Source organism: Aegilops tauschii, chromosome 5, assembly GCF_002575655.3.
Source record: "Aegilops tauschii subsp. strangulata cultivar AL8/78 chromosome 5, Aet v6.0, whole genome shotgun sequence".
NCBI classification, from domain to species: domain Eukaryota; kingdom Viridiplantae; phylum Streptophyta; class Magnoliopsida; order Poales; family Poaceae; genus Aegilops; species Aegilops tauschii.
In genome coordinates, this window is record NC_053039.3 from 30,605,397 (window position 1) to 30,626,578 (window position 21,182).

The following is a 21,182-nucleotide window of genomic DNA, read 5'->3' on the forward strand; positions in this document are numbered from 1 at the left end:
TGGTGAGGGTTTACACTGGATGAACAACACAATGCAATGATAGAAGGGCTGCCGGAATATTTATTTATTGTCTATCACACTTCCCTTTTTGGGTTTGATTTATTTCCATCCTGAAAAAATCTTGAAATGTTTAGACGAACATGCCACTCAAACAACTAGACATAATAATTTCAACTGTTCGAATTATATCTTATGTTTATATGGCCTTATGTATTTCTATCCTTTTTACCTCAAGATGGACAGGCGCGGCAATGCGCGCCTTAATGTATACCTGAAGGCAGAATCCACATGCCACCATGTAAACCACCCTGCACGATGTAACCTACGGACATGATCCTCTCCATGTTGTCATCGGTGATGCTGTTCTTCGAGTCGTCTTCCTTGTAGCATGTCATGTCGCTGCCGTCGTTTGAGATTTTCAAGAATACCTTGTCACTAGAGATGGCGGTGTTTCGACCTAACCAACAATGACGCGTGTAATACATGCGGTTTCTCTCCATACCGCCGCGCATGTTCGTCACCGACACCTGCACTGCTTTAGAGAATGACGTCCCCAAAAACAATGCATAATCACCCAAGCTTGTAACCTCCATCCACTTGTGTGCCTTCCGTTTACCCGTGCGGATGACAACAAGCTTGAAGACCTTGAAGAACTGCTGGATGCTTGGCAACCACCGATTCTTCATGGCCATTGCAAGCGTGCCCTCCAGATCAAAGATGTAACTAAAACTATCCTTGTAGTCGCCCGTATGGATGGTGCGGTTTATACTTTGCGTGACTAGCCTGCGTTTCGCGGTGATAACCGGGGCACCATCCTTATCCACGTCAATCTCAAACTTCGTGAGTTTCCTCTTGTCACATAACCCATAGAGCTCGCCGTTGCAAAACATGATATCGACGAGCTTTCTGTCCCGGTGACATCCTTGTACCCTCCATCCACTCTTCGGACAACCAACTCTCTACAGAGCGTGATTCCAAGTCGGCTAGGAATTGGACGGCTTCGGTTATCGAGAGCCGAGAAGAGCAGCCACGGGACCGCCGGCGCGGGAGGCGCCGCGCGCGCCGCGGCACGCCAGGACCGGCAGACGGCGGCGAACCGTGCGCGGCCACGCGGGGAGGCGATGAGGCTGTAGACGATGAAAAGGAGATCTGCGCACGAGGGCTGCTGCAGATCCGCACCCACGCATGCATACGCGCTTGCCGGATCTATCGATGGATTCCTCCCGACCCATCGATCGACAATGCACGAGATCCCCCGCAAAAAAAGAAAACCGGGAAAAAAATGCACGAGATCGACAAGACGAGGTGTCCGTGTGTGTCGATTCAATTCGTTTCGATTTGCTTTGATTGACAATCAAGGAAAGGAAAGGCCCTCACGAGAGTAAGTCATCCGCCTCGTTTTTGGGAAGCACTAGGCATCAGACTACTGATTTTTTGCTTCTTATCAGACCAGTCGTAGGCCGTTAGATGCAATCTTTGGAGACTGATAGACGTACATGGGCTTAACATGCAGGGTGCTAGGTTCCAGCAATCGCTCTTCGATGCTGATTTTATGGAAACAAATTATTGCATATTTTAAGGAAATTAATTAATTACTTGGGCGCGATCAAAGGTGATTCTGACGCAATGAAAATTTGCTTCAATTCTATAGAAATATGCTTCCAATAATCGCAAACTTCCTTTGATCATGCTATTGTATATGAAGACCATGTTTTTGTATTGCGAAGCACAATTATTTGATGGTTGAAGCATGGCACTTACGATATTGATGCATTTCACGTTTTGGTGAGACATTGGAAACATAGTTTATCATTGTCGAAAACGGACTAAAATAGTACCAAAGCATTGTCAATGCTATGGTTGTTTAAAAGAAGGAAGCAATCCTGTAAATACTTCAAACCATATTATACACAAGTTGGAATCATGTCACATGACATGCGTACATAGGCACTAGGAATCCTAATACACATGCTGAAGAATAGCATCTGTGACAATGATGCACCACATTCCCACTTCGGGTGTACATACATCAAGAAACCGGTGGTCTAGATGGCAAGAAGCATAAGAGACGACGCCAACTCAAACAAGGGCACCGTGCAGAGGGATGTCTCCATGCATGTCGCCATGGAATAAAGGTGTCAATCTCGTCGTGGGCGGTGTTGCACGGATGGGGAGAGCGACGACGGTGAGGAGATCAGTATGCTGAGATAATTGGGATCACCAATGGTCGCACTCACGATCGTCGGCACGTGTGTGCTCTTCCGCCCCTCGTCGGCCTCGGCGGATCACGACCACAACACTCGTGGAGAATTCGTGCCTGATCACGGCCATGGCGTCGTGGAGAATTAGCACCTCGTCGGATCGCGTCCATGACGCCTCCTCGTCGGCATTCTCGCCAACGACGTGCTCTTTGTTTCCGCTCCCCGTTGACCCTCACCACCATAGCCGGCGGCAGCGATGACGTGCGAGGAGCTCCAGGATTGATGGCGGTTGTGGTGGTTACCTATCTAGGTCATGGCCAGGATAACGTGGGGCTGCCTAGGATTATATAGAGAAGCCGCAAGGCATTGGATCGTTTCACAAAATCCAACGGAAGGGATGTGGTCTGACACGAGCGTGGGATCAGACGCCTGGTGCAAAGCGTTTCCCCTCGTTTTTTCTAGTATTTCTTTTCTTCTTTTTCCAATTGCAATTACGGCCGTCGTCTCCTCGTTCCCTTCCCGCAACGCGTCTCCTTCCTCTCCTCTCCTCATCAACATAATCAACTTGTGCCGCCTCGTCTCCTTCCTCTCCTCTCCTCTCCTCTCCTCATCAATCTTTCTCTTTTTCCCCCTCCATTGCATTGCACGGCCAGGGACTTAATCTCCTACGGTCAATGCCGTCCGCCACCGGACCGTCAATTCCGCCGACTCGCGCGTCCGTCCAACGGCCGGAGCTTCAAAGCCTCCGGCTGCCTGCGCATCTCCACTGCAACCGGACCGGACCCACTGTCGCGGCAGCGCTTCACCGCCCGGTGCCGGCTCTTCGCCAACACCTGCTGCTCGCGGCCAATGGAGACCAGCATCATGCTCCGCGGGCTCCTCTTGCTCGCCGTCGCTCACCTCCTCTCCTCCTCACCGCCGCCCAATCCCAAAGTCCTAAGTCGCACGCGCAACCCGCACGTGGAGAGATGACTCTTTCTACTACACATAGACATGGTTCTAGAAGAGAAGCCATGGTGGAGACAACGAGGATGCCGCGGATCGCTGAGCTGGCGCGGGCCAGGCCCCTGCTAGGTGGGATGGCGGGCATCCCTAGGGCGTTTATTGACATGATGACGAATGATTCGTTTCGTTTATAGAAAAAAGGACAATTATTACATGGCACGGGTTTTTCGTGGCTTTCACAATCTTGAGAATGTTGTTTCTAGGAAATAAGATTATTACGTTGCACAGGCGGATTTCCCACTGCTTTTACAATATCTAAATAGTGAATGTTGTGCCGAGTTCAACTTCCTATGTTTTTTTAGCAAACTTCCAAAGTCTGTCGAGCTCTCTATTCCGGTTTCTTTGACGATGTCCAAAAGGTGAGCTCAGTTATTCTGAAGTTTGTTGTTGTTTTTATTTGTTTCTAATAATGTTCTTTGATGTCAGTCTCTTTTCTCTTATACTCCCTCCGTAAACTAACGTAAGAATGTTTTAGGTTACTAATTCAGAAGAATTACAAGAAGCATATCTATCCACCCATAGGCATGGATCCTCAAACAAGGACAAACTGATTATGTGCTCAGCAAGTCCTTTAGACCATCAACTTAGATATAAACATTTAGTCTAGTCTGGTTGCATCTTTCAAAGATGACACATCTGGTGGCGTGGCAGACAATAATTCTGATCGACCTTATACTCACATTCATTGGCTGATGATTTTTTTTTTCACATGCCCGTAACAAGATATGAATGGAGAAGAACAACTCTCCAAAGACATCCGAGGACCAAACGAAACAAAAGACAACTTTCAACAAGTGATGAAGCATATGTGGTTTACGCTTGTTTTTTCCATGATGCAAATTTACACAATAACATGAAACTCCACTGTCAGCCATATGTAATACACCAATACTGTCTACATTCAAACAATTATGCAGAGTAGAATACACATTCATGGTTAAACCTGGCACCACACTTTTCTAATAGCTCATCGCTCCTTGCAGTCTACACACTGTTCCTTGCATTTGTCAACTGACAGGTCACAACACTACCTTCAAAAGCTCTCATTGATCTGAGGAAAGCAGCCAACGCGTCCAGGGAGGAGGCCGAGGAACTCCAAATGGAGAATCGGTCCTTCCGAGGGGAGAAGTCTGTCAATGAGATCAGATTAACCATATGTGACACACTAATACTGTCTACTTCCAAACAATTATTCAGTGCGTCCAGGGAGGAGGTCGAGGAACTCAAAATGGAGAATCGGTCCTTCCGCGAGGAGGAGAAGTTGGCCAGTGACATCACCTTAGTGTGTTTACCGAGACCTTCGGCTTTCTGATCTCATTGTCAATGTCCTGCGGCAGGGAGCAGAAGATTTCACCAGATTAGTGAGAATATAACCACAATGATTGCGAGTCTTCTACAATTTGCTCTGATTCATATGTAGAGAAGACTGACAACACTTTATGGGAAATCGCCAAGCTGGGCATGATGGATGTACTCTAAATTCATTACACAAATGAAGAACTCAACAAAGTGCTTTCAATTCTTAATGCATGGTACTTCCAGTCACGAATTTGTTTGTTTCACTTTGATCAATTAGCATGATTAGGAAATGTCCAGAACCTCCGGATTCTGACAAAGACGACAAATGACCATAGACCAGACCAGAGCTACACTGACAAAAGCAAGTGTAAACATTGAGCCTGTTCCTTCAACCTATCCAGAAGGTTAAGACCCTCAATACAACACAAAAGCATCAGAACAACCCTGACATATTTAAAAAATCTACCAAGTATAGTAAAAAGATGCGGTCCTTCCATATCGTGCCAAGATCCTAAATCACTGTCAAACACAAACAAACAGCATATAGAGGGACCAAATTTCAACGAGAACACAACCAGACAGCATGAATAAAACCCGATACTGAAACGCGTATCCGTACCGGTGCAACGTAACACCATCACATACAACTCCACTACGTTTTTAGCTGAAAGACTACAATTGAAGGTCCATGGCAAAAACTTACCTTGGAATGAAAGACTACAAGTATTGAACAAAAAGCACAACGCAAAGGAGCAAAAAGTACTCCAATCGACCAACACAGACACACACAACTCTATGTATAACCAACACAATGCGTGAACACGAAGGTGTAGCAGACTGAGAAGCTTCCAACAGTCCTTCCATGCTCTACTTTTATGAAGCAAGAAAAAAAAAATCTTCTTGAAGGTAGCATCCTGAGAAGCTTCCAACATGAAACTCTGCAAGTCTTATAATTGATTGCAAATATCCATGAAAACAAAGGCTCTTCAAGTCTGCAGTTTTATTCGCATAATTGAGCTGACGGTTTGAAACAGGAAACTGACAGCTAGAAATATTTCTTGTTCCTAGAACACAAACCAAAATATGGATCTGCCCGGAACAAAATTAAACAGCAGTAAAGAAGACGAATAAGAGGTGAACCTGCCAGATGAATAAGAGGTGAGCCTATACAAATCAGATCATGAGATACAACACACAATAACTAGCTAGATTCTTTAACTCTAACACCACCGTCAGATTTTGAGACCCACACACTAGCTGAATGAAGTATCTTCCTTCAGGTTTAAAAAAAGACAAGAGTGCACGTCAATTTCCAGTGCCCTATCCAACTTAACATGCCCTGAAACTAAGTGTTCTTTCAGTAATACTACAACAGCACATACCCCAAACGTGTTCACTTAACATATGCGATGAAGAAATTTAAAGATAACATCGCATTGTATAAACCAACCATTAGTGTCGATGCCATCTAATATTTGGAAATAGGAAGACCATTTCCTGGCAATCATTGTATAAACTATACAGTACTGTCCATATGGGCACTGAACTAAAAGCATATTGACGTTAAACCGAGACCTAATCATCTAGTTTTAGTAGACACTGATGACAGCAAACAAATTGAGAGGCTGACAAACAAAACCTAAAGAAGGGTGATCGAATTTGCAACAAGTATGTGTCAACACCCACATTCTACAAGCAAATTGACAGACTGGGAAGCTATAGAGGCAAGTATATAGCTCAGCTCTAGTTAATGTGCGTGCGAACATCACCATCTAGAATGTAACGCATGGAGTTTTTAACTACACCTAGTCAAAAATCAAGATAAGCCCAGCTTTCAGGAAAGTTAATGCAAATTTCCATGTGCCTGTATAAAAACTAATCTATCAACTTATCAGGATAATCTAATCCACCATGCAAGCTGACTAGTGGCCTACAATATCCATCCAAACTTAACAATTTCTATGGATCCCAAATAAACTCGCTGACGAGAAAACTACAGAAACACGATACAATTGACGGCATGTATACTTTAAACATAAGCCATGAAGGAAGTTGTAGATAACAGCCGCATTGTATAAACCAAACAGTACTCTCCATAACATCTTAGTAATATTTATAAAGTGGAAGGCCATTTTTCTTGATAATCATTTTATAAGCTAAACAGTGAACATTATTGTCCATATCAGCCTGACACAGCGGAATTAGAGGCATACTTAGGTTAAACATCACAAGGACAGATTATTGCACGGTTTATCAAAAATTAGAAGACAAGTTTTATTTGCTAAAACCACTAAAAAAACATGTATGGCCTGCTCAAAAAAGGAAAAGAAAAACATGTATGGCCATATGACCACGCCACACCCAAACACTACCCTATGAATCACCAAGGCTCGAAGGCCAGGATCACAGCAGGTACTCGGCATGATGGCCGAGCACTAGAGACCATTGGGTAGAGTAGGGAGGAAACCAAGTGGTTACCTGAATCGCGATCGAAGGAGATGCAGTCACGGCACTGTGAGCTTGCTGGCATCGCATGGGGAGAGAACTGCTGCTAGATGATCAACAAGTCATGCACTTCCACACATACAAGAACCCTGCAAAACAAATAATCACATCGCTAGTAGATAAAATCATAGCTAAAGTAGCACTTGAGGTCTAAATCCACTAAAACAGTGACACTAATTATTATAAGACAAACACAAGAAGCACAGATGTTGGCATCACAGATCAAGAATACACATTGCTGCAGGCCCCAATGAAGTACCTATACATCGATTTATCATCTAAAAGAGAACATTTCTAAAAAAATGAAACACTTGGTGGAAAGAGACCTTGTTCAGAATGCAAGGGTCACCCATAAATCAAGGCCCTCCAGGTGGTACTGGCCCCCACCCTCCAGGGCCCCTCCAACCTGGTCCTCTAAGGACATGCGGATCCATAGCACCTTCATAAGAACTCAACTACTACTTCCGTCTGGGTATTTTAGTCCCGCTGACCAAAACATCAGGACCAAGGCAGCCACAGTAAACTGCATGCACGCATCTTACATTCTTAAGAAGTTGCTCCCCACTACAAGGCATTCTCTCAACATGCACACACTCCACCTCAGCACGCATGCCACATCAGTGTTTCAGTTCCCACTACCACTAGCAATCTTGCCATGTCAACAATTTTCTTACTTCTCTGTTTCAACTAATTATGCGATTTAATTTCTCTTTAAAACGGACTGATTCATCTTCATGTTCTGTATAACAGATGAGAGATTTAAGAGAGACCCATCGTCTTAGACTCCCCACCACACCTCCAATACGCAAAGAGAAGAGGAGAGAAGCCCAACCGTCTGCCCCATGCTATTCGTTCCACCTCCCTACGATTCAGTACCCAATCCTTTTAATCACAACCCATCGAGCCCTCTCGGAAACACATCGAGCCCTCACATGATGCCTCTATGTGTCGTTGCTCTGCTCCTCGGCCGCCGCCGGCGGCAACAAGCGGCAAGGAGTCGGGCTTCATCAGCGAAGACGACTTCCCCGGGACTCCATCTTCGGGGCTGGCACATCAGTTAATCAGGTGAGCATCAATGCGCTTATACATTCACCTATGAGATGACGAATACCATTGGCGGCCGTTCAGATCCAGTGGAAAGGTGCGGAGGCGGACGACGTCCGGACTCCCTGTGTGAGACCTTTGCCTCTTCCTCGGGCAAGTCAGACAGCTTTGTCTCACTCAAGCGACGAGTTTTAAGTAACAGCCTTTGCCTCTCACATCTTATAGCCATACCATCTACTATGTAATCGTAATGCTTTGAGATCTTGGGAGTATAGTTTGTCCATCTCTCTCACTGAATAATTGTTTTTTTTTCCCACAGCTTGGTGTATTATGTCCCGCTTCTACTTTGCTGTGCACCTATGCCTCCAGATATTAGTGCATGGCTAGCTGCGGCTCTATGTCTTCTTACTAATCAAACCATCAACCTTTTGAGACTTGGATAGTTAATAGTTTGAGCAGCTTGATTTCCTACATCCTACATCTCTCTCTTTTTTAGATGTTGCATTCTTACTTCTTTCCCTGGATCGGTGCCTCGAGGTTAGGAGGGGCTTGGCTGGTCATTTTTTGCCTTATGTAATAAATCAGTGGCATGTGCAAGGCTATAATTCTTAGGTAGCATCAGTAAAGATAAACTAAATGTGTTCTCTCAGTTATTACAACAAGCTTGGTTTCCTTCAGGCTCTTGATATGATAAGAGGGAAGGTATCCAAGTTATTGATGTTTATGATGCAAACTTCACAGTGGGACGGTCTTCAACTTCAGCTAAATCCAATAAAGGGGACTTCTCTCAGATTCAATTTTTTATTTAATGAATCCCTTTGTGTGCGAAATGCTAATCAGGGCAAACCAATTTAGAATGACAAGTTTTGTTTACAGGATGTTCATGTCTACAGTTTCTATCTCTTAGTAAGGCCCCTCTATGGTTATGCCAGTTTTACAAGCTAGCCACCTAGGTGCTAGGAGATATATGGCGTGCTTTCAACTATATCATGGCAAACATATATGAGTTCCTATTTTATGTAGTATAAAAACGTGTAATACCCATGTAGTGTGGACAACTCTGCCTACTAATCAACAATAAAGAGATTTGTCCTGTAATAGGTGCCTTTTCATTAGCCTGTTCTAGACATTTTTTTTATTGGAATCTTCAACTGACAGCAAAATATTCTAGATTCTCTAGATTTTTGGTATTGAATAGTTATAAATGAATCCAGTCACATTTATCTACTATGCATATTCATACAAGCTTTGCACATTTGGATAACAACTGTTTTACTTGCAGCAATGCCCATGAGGAATCATGTTCCTAATTTCTTTCTATGCATTCTTCATGGATTTATATTTTAAAGTTCGCACTCTACTGTTGTTTTTTTTTATTAGGAACTAATTGGTGTTCTCTTTCTAACTATACTCTTTTTATACAGCTCTGACCCGTGCTCTTTTTGTTTGGTCTAGATTATCATCCTTCTCCTATGATGTTACACATTATATTATTCGAGCATTGCTAATGCCTTTGGTTGCACCGGTTCAGTTTTCATGGTCTAGCCTTAGAGCCATGTAATGAAGGACTTTCAGCTTCAATTGAGCCCAACTCTGACAACATAGTAGATGCAAATTGCATTGGCTTTTAGATCGATCTACCCATTCGGGTCACTAGCTGAGTTGAAGTATTTTTCATGCCTATCGATGTACCTTCGTTTATATGGCCACATGAAATTGCCTTGAAATAACTGAATTGCAGACTTCAATGATTCAACTTTCTGTGGGAAACCAAATTTACAGCTAGTTGTACAAGGATGTCCGCAGCAACGCGCGGGGAATCATCTAGTTTAGATAGTAATTAACTTCATCGATTTATGTGGCTGCCTTTACGTGCTCTGCGCTAATTGGCTGGATACTTCTTCGGCATTAACTAATAGCGCAGATTAAAAGGCTGCATGCGTCAGGCCATAATTACCGCCCAGCATGCACTGGCAGGCCTCGTGCACGCATGCATGCGGCCTCTTCGGCGCGCAGGATGCGATGGCGTGACCCGTTCTTGGCCAATCGGAGAGAGGAAAGCCCTATTGATTGTGCATTGAAAAATACATAAGGGTCTTGTATTTACGGACGCGGCTCAGGGACTCAGCGGCCTAGAAATCGCGGACGGAGGTAGTAGGGCATAATCTTTCTTAGACCTGATGCAACAGTTCGAGGTGAAGAATGTATAAATGTAGGTGAGAACTAGTAGTTGTGCATGCACCTGACATTCCACGAATGACCTGCAACTCTCACCCACTGGTTAATGCTCCAACTACTACTCTGACTCGTTAGCTTACTCATGCCCTACAAGGACACGTGTGAGTTCAAGGTGATTGGTTACACCTTCATGACCATGTTCATTCTGGATAGCTTGATAAAATCAACACATGTATCTCAAATTAAGGAGTCGAGAGGCAGTAGATAGTGAAAAAAAAAAAGATGATGTGAGCATACACACTGCACACACACATGTCCTCCACTTGTTATATGACTAGATGGTGATGCTATCATGCATGCAACCAAATGTGTTGACGTATAATTGCTGCTATCAATTGATCATCTGAGCCGCACATGAAAACATAAGTGATAGGTCCAGAATTCACCTAAGTGTTGTAATATTCTTACAAGACAAATTCATTTCACTTAATGATGAAGAAGTAATTCCTCAAGAATGTGGCCACAAATGATGGACTGGCAATGCAAATGTCAACCTGGAAACCATTAAATAGCTTAAGCTAGTCAACGCAAATGACTCTTACCATCTTAATAGTGGAGCTCCTAAGCATTTCAGTGCTACTATATTACTAGATGTGATAAACAGTTCTTGTTCTCAGGCAGTAACCATAGACCAGACAACCACACAAACCCACAACCACTAGATCATCGGCTCGATGGCCGGAGCAGAGCACGGTACGGCCATAGCTCAAAGGCTAGGTCCCATAGCAAAGAGAGGCTAGGGACTCACCTAAGTGGTGGTAACCGAGAAGGCAGTCATGGGAGCCAACGCCGAGGTTTTTTCCCCTTTAGCTATGATCTCCTGTCATATTCAAATAACCAAGTAAGGTGTCTCTCTAATGAACACAACACAAAACTGAACTAAACAGAGGTGCATGTTGAGAAAAATAAGTGAGGAAAGATCCATGTCTATAAAGGATGTAAACATATATTCGGGGAAGATAAACACTATGCACAATACATACGCTTGGTAATAGGAGCTACTCCAGAACAGTTTAAGCATTCATAATGTCGACCAAACAAAAATTGAAACACTAGCTATGCTCTGAAACCCATTTAGGAAGAAAACATCCCTGATCATCTAAGAATCTCATCTACACTACACATGCCTTGGGAGAAGGACTATAAATCAAATATCATATGGTGCACAGTAGCAATTAGACAACCCAGTAAGTTGAAGTGCCACAATTCTTCAACAAACTATAGAAATCAGGAGATTAAACCAAGTATACTGTCATTCTCATGAATAGAGAGCACGCCACTAAGCTTAACCATGACATCCAGTTAATCATAGCCTAACCAAGTAATCATACACAAACCAAAGCCATGATCATTAACGGAAAGCATATCACTAAGCCTGAATATATTAACAATAACAACATATCACCATTCGCCTCTGGTCCATGCTTATATACAACGGAACCCTTAGAATTTAAAAAATCATTCGCCTCAGGGCGCTGTTCAACTAAGACTGAGAACATCACGAGAATAGGTTATTGCACGGTTTATTAAAAAATAGACAAGGGTTTATTTGCTACAACCACTATAAAAAAGCATGTATGGCCATATGACCACCCCACACCCAAACCCTACACTAGAAATCACAATGGCTTGAAGGCAAGGATCACAGCACAGAATCGACATGATGGCCAGGCACCATATAGCATGGGGTAGAGTAGGGAGGAGACCAAGCGGTTACCTGAACCACAGTTGTAAGAGAGGCAGTTGCGGCGATGTGAACTCGCTGCCATCGCATGGGGAGAGAACAGCCGCTAGATGATCAACAAGCCATGCACTTCCACACATACAAGAACCCTGCGAATCAAATTATCACATCACTGGTAGATAAAAATCATAGCAAAATTAGTGAATCAGGGCTAAATCCACTAAAATGGTGACACTGATTATTATTATTAGACATACACAAGAAGCACAAATGTTGGCATCACAGATCAAGAGTTCACATTGCTGTGGGACCTAATGAAGTTCCTATACATTTGGATTTATCATCTGACAAAGAACATTTGCATGCAAAGAGACCATTTCAAGAAAAATGCAGCACTTCGTGGAAAGATACCTTATTCAGAATGCCAGGGTAAATCAAGGCCCTCAAGGTGGTACTGACCCCGACCCTCCAGGGCCCTCCCAACCTGGTCCTCCAGGCCCATGCCGGTCCATAGCACCAACAGGTAGAGCTGCTAAATGCTAACTAGACCTTCACAAGAACTCAACTAGGGCATAATCTTTGTTAGACTTGATGCATGCACCTGCCATTCCATGAGTGACCTGCAACTCTCATCCACTGGTCAATGCTCCAACTACTACTTTGTCTCCTTGGCTTACTCATGGCCTACAAGGACACATGTGACCATCTTCATGCTGGACAGCTTGATCAAATCAACACATGTATCTCAGATTAAGGAATAGAGAGGCTCTAGATAATGGGAAACCAGATGATGTGAGCATACACATCACACATACACATGTCCCCAGCCCTGTAGCGACTAGCGTTCAATTCACACTAGTGCAACTGCACGCGATTATCCCTTTTTCGATAGAAAAGTTCCTACAGTGATACACCCAACAAAAGAATTATGTGGTTGTAATTGGCAGTTTTTGTTTCAGATTGACAACATGTTGATCTGATCCAACTAAGCTTTCAAATAAGTCAAAGACACCCCACTAGGAACTATGATGTGGTCCAGCCAACAATGAAGAGATAGCGCAAAGTATCTACGCTGAACAGAAGGACAAAAAGAATCGAATACCAGAGTTTGAAAGATAAAGCTGTGAAATAGTACATCGTTTTCCAAGAGAGCAAACATGCAGAATGCATACTCCACTAATGATGAAAGCTGCACTTAACTACCTAAACGCTTGTGCCACCCAGCATATGGCAAAATCACAGGAACCTTCTTTCTAAAGCACTGGTTCCACTATTTGGAACATGGTCTGGTTCATCCGTGTGCATATATGGCACAACGTTTAGCACAGATGTAGTTATTTAATAGCGTTGCGACTATAATATACCACATTGTTTTTTACTTGACCAAACAGTGACACTTGCAAACATCAGTTCTGTAAAGATTCATTTATTTAGCATACCAATTGTTTTTCTTTCTCAAAAATAATGTTGCTCAGTTGGTAGACGTCGTTGAGTTGTTCAGGTATCAAGTGTAAAAAAACTCTACTTTTGGCGGTGCAAGTGTAAAATACTCAGATTTGACAATGTTCAGTACCAGGTGTTAACTAATCATAGTGCAATGTGAAACTTGTATGGTCGCAGAACTCAAACACATATTAGTAAACGATAGAGAAAGCAGGGGACAGGAACTGAGTGGCTTACCTGTTGAAGAAGAAGCAGCCATTAGAGGAACTGAGTGGCTTACCTGTTGAAGAAGAAGCGGCCATTAGAGGGGTGGGAGGCGTCGGAGTGTCCGCTGGCGCGAGCAGAGCTGCTTCAATGGCAAAACACGTGCCGGACAGCTGCAACTCCGCGCTGCGGCCATGCCGGCCACCGGCGACCCGTTGCGGCTAAGGTCTACATGAATGTAAATGAAAATATGATGTTAAGAGCTGAAGTTTAACTTATAAAGCCCTCATTCCGACAGAAATTGTTTTCTCGCCAACCTTAAAATATTTCTTTCCTTAGCCAGGGTTGATAAAAAAAAATCTCTGGTGGATATAATCAACTAGTAAGAGTTTATAGCAGATTCAATTTAAAACAGTCAGTTTGAGTTTTTTTTTTTTTTTGACATGCTAGCACTAGAAACTCGTAACTAAAACAAACAGGAAAATGGTTGAGTCCACATTTTACTATAGCCTAAAATGCAACCAGTATTGTCAATGCCATCTAATATTTGCAAATGGGAAAACCACTTTCAAGGTAACCATTGTATAAACAAAAAACAATATTGTCCATATCAGCCTGCCAAAACTGAACCATGTCCGTGTATAAGTACTAATCGTATCAACTTATCAGGATAATCATATCAATCGTGCAAGCTGACCAATGGCCGACAATATGCATCCAAGTGTAGCAATTTCTATGGATCCAAATAAACTTGCAGACAGAAAATTACAGAAACATTCGAAGAAAACAACAGTTCCCAGTTTCTAGCACAAACAGAGATGATGACCATTACGTCCAGTTAATAAGAGCCTAACCATCCACAAACTATAACCATGATCAATAACAGAGAGCATACAACTAAGCCTGAACATGTCAACAGTAGCAACATAGGCAGAGTTGCCTAATCAGTGTGGAGTGTGAAACTTGTATGGTGGCAGAACTCAAGCCATATTAGTAAACAACGGAGAAAGTAGGGGAGAGGAACCGAGTGGATTACCTGTCAAAGAAGAAGCGGCCATTGGAGGGGCACAGCAGGAGGCGACAGTGTGATCATTGGCGCAGGCAGAGCTGCTTCGCCGGCCAAACTCGTGCCGGGTAGCGGCGTCTCCACGCTACGGCCATGTCAGCCACCAACGACCGTTGCGGCCAAGGTCTATATGAATGTAATGAAGATATGTTGTTTAATCTATATGAATGTAAATGAAGAGATGAAGTTTAACTTATAAACCCTCATTTCCCCAGAATTTGTTTTTCTGCCAACCTTAAGGAAAATATTTTCTTTGCCAGGGTTGATAACAACAGATCTCTGGTGGATACAAACAACATGGAAGTGTTTACACTATGGAGGAGTGCAGGTGAGACGGGAAGGAACTCACCGTTGGGCGCATTTTGCAGTTGAAGTATGCATCGCAGTGAGTCCATCGCTGGTGATGTTCTCCCCCATGCACACCACACCACGGTCTCTTGTGCACCTACCTGCATGAGGGAACCACATTAGGAATCAGACTAGAACAACAGCGCAACATCCATACATACACGGAACCAAATTGAACAACAGTTTGGCTGCCTCCGTAGCCCAGGATGCATGTTAGCAGGTACAAAGATGCAGTACAAATGAACATGCCAGATGAACAAGAGGTGAGCCTATACAAGTCAGATCATGAGATAGTACACACAGTAACTAACTAGATTTGTGAAATCGGACACCACCGTCAGAGTTGTATAACCAATTGTATAGACCAAACAGTACAGTCCATATCATCTACTTACTTTGGGATGGAGGGAGTAATATAAATAAAGTGGAAGACCATTTTTCTAGATAATCACAGTATAAGCTAAACAGTCCTCTCCATATCAGCCTGACATGACAGAATCAGAAGCATACTGAGGATAAACAGGGGCCTCCTAATCAGCCAGTTTTGCTAGGCAGCGATGGCAACACCCACATCTCACAACCAAATTTACAGGCTGACCAATGAAACCTAAAGAATGATCCAACTGACAAAAAGAACGCTTGAACACCCACATTTCACAAGCAAATTGCAAGCCTAACCAATGAAATCTAGAAGCACGATCCAATTGACAGCAAGTATACGTCAATACGTCTCGTCGGTGTGAATGCTAGCATCACCACCTACTCATATAACATGTGAGGTTCTTAATTAGAACCAGTCAAGAACCACAAGCTCAACTCCCAGGAAAGTTGACGCACATTTCCATGCTCATCTACCAAAGAAATTATCTCAGCCTAAAAACTAAACTTGCACATCAGAAAGCTAAAGAAGATGATGATACAGTGTGCCACAATCACCACCGTACACGGCATTTGCCAGCCAGGTGTGAGCAAGTGCTCTACACCTTCGGGCTGAAAATCAGAGTCAAAACTCTCTCTCACTCATCTCTATCTCGGTCTCTCTCCCTCTCCCTCTCTCTCGCTTTCTCTCCAAGCAATGGGGCGGCGGCAGCACAGAGAGGCACAGGGAGTAGAAGAGGGGCGAGAGGGGGAGCGGACCTTCAAGAGATCCATCTCTCTCAAAAAGAAACGATTACAAACACACACCATGCAGGAAGGCAAGTGAGATGGAAGGGCACTCACTGTTGGGCTCATTATGCAGTTGAAGAGTCCATCGCTGGTGATGTTCTCCCCCACGCACACCACACGCCAGTCTCTTGTGCACCTACCAGAGTTAGGAAACAGCATTAGGAATCAGACTAGAACAACAACTCAGCTCGATACACGGAACCAAATCGAACAACAGTTTGGCTGCCTCCTTAGCCCAGGATACATGTTAGCATGTACAAGGATATAGTACAAATGAACATGCCATATGAACAAGAGGTCTGCCTATACAAATCAGATCATGAGATACTACAGAAAATTACTAGGTAGAATCACGTAGCATCAGACACCACCATCAGAGTTGAGACTCTCACACTAGCTGAATGAAGTATCCTCCTTTAGATTTAAAGGACAACAGTGCACGTCAATTGTGCTCCCTTCACCCCGATCCACGTCGACCCCAATCTCTCGACTAGCCTTGCCGCAATCCTGGGCTGCCCAGTTGCCACCTTCCCGCAATCGTACTTGGGCTTGCCTCTATCCACTCACAAGCTAAACCTGGCTGACTTCTTCTTCATCATTGACAAGGTCGATCGCCGTCTTGCTGGTTGGAGGGGCCTTTTGCCCTCCTTGGCCGGGAGGGCTATCCTGGTCCGCTCCGTTCTACGCGCCCTGCCAATCTATGCCATGAGTGTCCTTCTTCTCCCTGCTGGAACCATTCAGGAAATCGAGAAACGTTGTAGGGCCTTCTTTTGGTCTGGTCAGGAATCAACCTCGGGCGGCAACTGCAAGGTCGCTTGGGACCTCGTTTGTGCTCCCTTCGCCAATGGGGGCCTTGGTTTCCTCTCTCTACCCCACATGAACCTGTGTCTTCTACTCAAACACATTTCCAAGCTGCACAACGAGCAAACCTCGGGAGAGACTAGGTACATGATCTCCAAATACGGATGGTCGACCGCTAACGATGTAGGCATGTCAGACAACCAGCATGCCCCGATTTGGAAAGACATTATGAAAGGCCTCGCCCTCTTCCGGGACACCACCCGGGTCAGCATCGGTAATGGAATCACTACCTCCTTTTGGCTTGACCTTTGGCTCCCTCGCTCATCTCAAACCCTAGCCCTACAATTTCCGGCTCTGTTTTCACACTCCAACCGAGTCCACACTTCAGTGGCACTCGCTTTGACATCGAACAACCTCGCCTTGGATCTAACACCTAGGCTGTCTCACGCAGCCGAATGCGAACTGCTTGAACTACGCACTATATTGGCCACGGTAAACTTAAATATGCAGGTTGCTGACAGGAGAACTACAAGGGACGCTGAGAAACCTTTCACCGCTAAGCTAGCTTACCATGTGGTTTGGAGGACAAAGCCCACAGACACACTCGCCCCGGCCATCTGGCGAAACTACCCCCCAAATAAATGCCCACTCTTCCTCTGGCTTGCCCGCAAGGACCGCCTCTTCACGAATGAACGACGTTTCAGACGAGGCATTGCCACTTCCGCCGCATGCCCCTTCTGCGACCACTGTGAATCCATCAACCACCTCCTTTTCGGATGTCAGCACCTCGCTCCACTTTGGGGGGAGCTAGACAGCCTCTGTCCTGGTGCGCCGCAGGGGCTGCTCCAAGCATGGGAGGGCGAATGGCACAACAAAACTAGATCAACAGTTCTACTGGCCGTTCTTTGGAATATCTGGAAGCGACGGAACGCCAAGGTCTTTCGGAACATACAACTTGGGCTTCATGATGTGGCAGGCTCCGCTGCGGACGATCTTAAACTCTGGTCCCACCGCTGCAATAATATTCAAAAGCAAATTCAGCTCCGGGACTGGGGCTCCATGTTGTTCCACCTTGCCGGGAGAATTTAGCCCACCGCTACATGTAATTTTACTCTTTTCCTTCCTTAACCCCCATGTACTCTCTGTTCTCCCTGAGATCTGTAACACCCTGACGGTTGGCAATAAAAGTTCAGGCAGGCGTAAGCCCGCCGTTGACGCGTCAAAAAAAAACAGTGCACGTCAATTTCTAGTGCCCTATTCAACTTAGCATGCCTTGAAAAACAAGTGTTCTTCCAGCAAACATTTCCAGCTTACCATATGCCATTGCATAAACCAACCAGTATTGTCATTTGCCAATGTCATCTAATATTTGCAAACAGGAAGATCAGGTTCTAGGTAACCAGTGTATAAACTAAAAACAATACTATCCATATCAGCCTGACAAAACTGAACCATGTGCGTGTATAAAAACTAATCGCATCGATTTATCAGGATAATCTAATCAGCCGTGCAAGCTGACCAGTGGCCGACAATATCCATCCAAACTTAACAATTTCTATGTTTCCAAATAAACTTGTAGACGAGAAAACTACAGAAACACGATACAATTGACAACAGGTACGCTCCTCTAAAAATAAGGCATGAACGAAGTTGCACATAACAGCCCCATTGCATAAACCAAACAGTATTGTCGATAGCATCTAATATTTATAATGTGGAGGACCATTTTTCCAGATAATCATTGTAGAAGCTAAACAGTGAACATTACTTTCCATATCAGCCTGACGTAGCAGACTTCAAGGCATACTGAGGTTAAGCAGGGACCTAATCAACCAGTTTTGCTGGGCAGCGATGGCAAAACCCGCATTCCACAAACAAATTCACAGGCTGACAACTGAAACATAAACAAGCATGATCGAATTGACAGCAGCAAGTATACGTCAACACGTCTCGTCAGTGTGCATGGTAGCATCACGACCTACTCATATAACACGTGGAGTTCTTAATTAGAACCTGTCACGAGCCACAAGCTCGGCTATCAGGAAAGTTGATGCCCACTTCCGTGCTCATCTAGCAAACAAATTGTGTCAGCCTAAAAAACAAAACTTGCACATGAGAAAGCTAAAGAAGATGCACTTGCACATGAGAAAGCTAAAGAAGATGATACAATGTGCCACAATCACCACCATACATACACGGCATTGTGACAAACATGTTCAAGAATTCACACCACACACACACATTTCCACAGCCTTGTGACAACTAGCTATCAGTTCACTCTAGTGCAACTGCACGCAACCATCCCTTTTTCGATAGAAAAGGTCCAACTCTACACCCAAAAAAAGAATTGTGCGGCTGTGATTGGCAGCTTTTGTTTCAGATTAACATGTTGATTTGATCCAACTATGCTTTGGGCACTATGATGCAGTCCACCCGACCGTAAGAGATAGTGCAAAGTATCTATGTTGAACAGAAAAAAAATAGAATGGAATACCATAAGTTGACAGTTACAGCTGAGAAATACAGTACATCATTTTCCAAGAGAGCAAACATCCAGAATGTATATTCCACTATCCGACTCCCCCCCCCCCTCCTCTCCTCTCGCGACCGCGTCGCCCCCGCGGGCGACCGGCCGCGTCCCCAACACCTCGCCCCCGAGCTCTCCCCCTTCCCTCCCTCCTTGCCGCCGTCGCTGGCGTCCGGCGCTGGGCCTGGCCCGGGCGGCGCTGGCGGCGGCGGCCCCTGGCCTTTCCCCTCTCGGGTCGCACTGACGCGGGGCGGTGCGGCGCCGCGGGGTGCTCCTAGGCGGCGACGGTCCGGCGCGGCGGCGGGGCTCTCCGGCGTGGTGGCGGGCGATCTACTGGACGGCGGCGCTGCCGTTGGCGGCAGGGCGGCGAGGCGGCGCGATCTGGCGGCGCCCGCTCGGCCCAGATCTGGGCCCTCCGGGCCCCATCTGGGCCTGGGCGGGCCGGCGGCGGGGAGGGTCGTCGGCGTGGCTTCCGGGAGGCTGGGGAGCGACGATGGGCGGGTGGTGGCTGGCGGCGCTGGTGCCGCCCTGCTGCAGCGTGGCCGGCGGGGCTTTACGGGCCCGATTTGGGTCCGGCCGGGCCAGGGGTGGCCTGGTCTGCCCTGCTGCTGCGTCCGGACGGCGACCGCGACGGTGCCGGAGACTCGGTCCTCCTGCACGACAGCGGTGGAGGTAGTTCCCTCCCGCGTGGCTCCGGTGCTGCTGCTTCCGTCGCCTCGTGCGTCTCTCTCCATCCTCTTGGTCTCGTGGTGGTGATCTCAGTGAGGCGGCGTGGGTGGCGTCAAGACCGCAGTGGCGCATTGGTGGGCGGCGAGGTGGCTGGTTGGCTCCGGCCTGGTTGGGCGGTGGGGTTGGAATTCGGGAGAAATCCCTTGCCGGCTTTTCCGGCTCCGATGCGGTGACACCCGCGGGTGCCACCATTCCTTCCTGGAGGGTGTCGGAGGTATCCATCCCCCACTCCTTTCCGCGTGCCGGGGGAAACCCTAGGACACGTCCGGGCAGCAGCATCGTTGGCGTCGCATCCCTTCTTGGAGGTGCTGCTTGGTACGCGGCAGATCGGAGCCTTGGTATGTGGTGGGTTGAGTCCGGAGGGCGCAGCGGTGGCGGGTCTCCGCGCTTTGTCGAGCTGCCGTTGTTGGCATTTCTTTCTTCTTTGTTCTTTCTTTTCCTTTTGGGCTTGTTGTGCTTCTCGCCCGAGCATTGCTATGTGATCGATGTTGGTGCTTTGTAATACAAAGCGGGGGGAAACCCTTTTTCGGTATATTCCACTATATCTAATTCAACATAAAAAGTAATTCAAATGATGAAAGCTGCACTTAACTACCTAGACGCTTTTGCCACCAAGATATGGCAAAATCAAAACAAGCATCACTTTCTAGAGCACTGATTCCAATATTTTGAACATGGTCTGGTTCATCCGTTTGTAGATACTGCAACAATGTTGAGCACAGATGTATGTATTTAACAAAGTGCTACAACTATACAACATGCCACATTGTTTTTACTTGACCAAATAGTGACACTTGCAGATATCCTTGACCAAATAGTGGTATGGGTTCAGTTCTATAAAGATTCATTTAGTTAGCATACCAATTGTTTTTCTTTCTCAAAAATCATGCTGCTAGTTCATAGACGCCAATTAGTTGTTCA

The 21,182-nt window shown here is 45.5% G+C and overlaps 1 protein-coding gene and 1 long non-coding RNA gene across 2 annotated transcripts; both read right to left on the minus strand.

Annotated features, from left to right (window-relative positions):
* Nucleotides 1-260: 260 nt before the first annotated feature.
* On the minus strand, nt 261-890 carry LOC141022505 (uncharacterized). The gene has a single exon (XM_073498765.1). It carries the CDS (start codon nt 888-890, stop codon nt 261-263), a length of 630 nt encoding a protein of 209 aa, XP_073354866.1.
* Nucleotides 891-4,006: 3,116 nt separating this feature from the next.
* On the minus strand, nt 4,007-13,826 carry LOC109750075 (uncharacterized). The gene is made up of 5 exons (XR_012183978.1): nt 12,388-13,826; nt 12,010-12,125; nt 11,041-11,112; nt 6,984-7,099; nt 4,007-4,534 (listed from the first exon to the last, which is right to left on the minus strand). It is a non-coding gene; the product is annotated as an uncharacterized lncRNA (long non-coding RNA).
* Between the last annotated feature and the right edge of the window lie 7,356 nt (nt 13,827-21,182).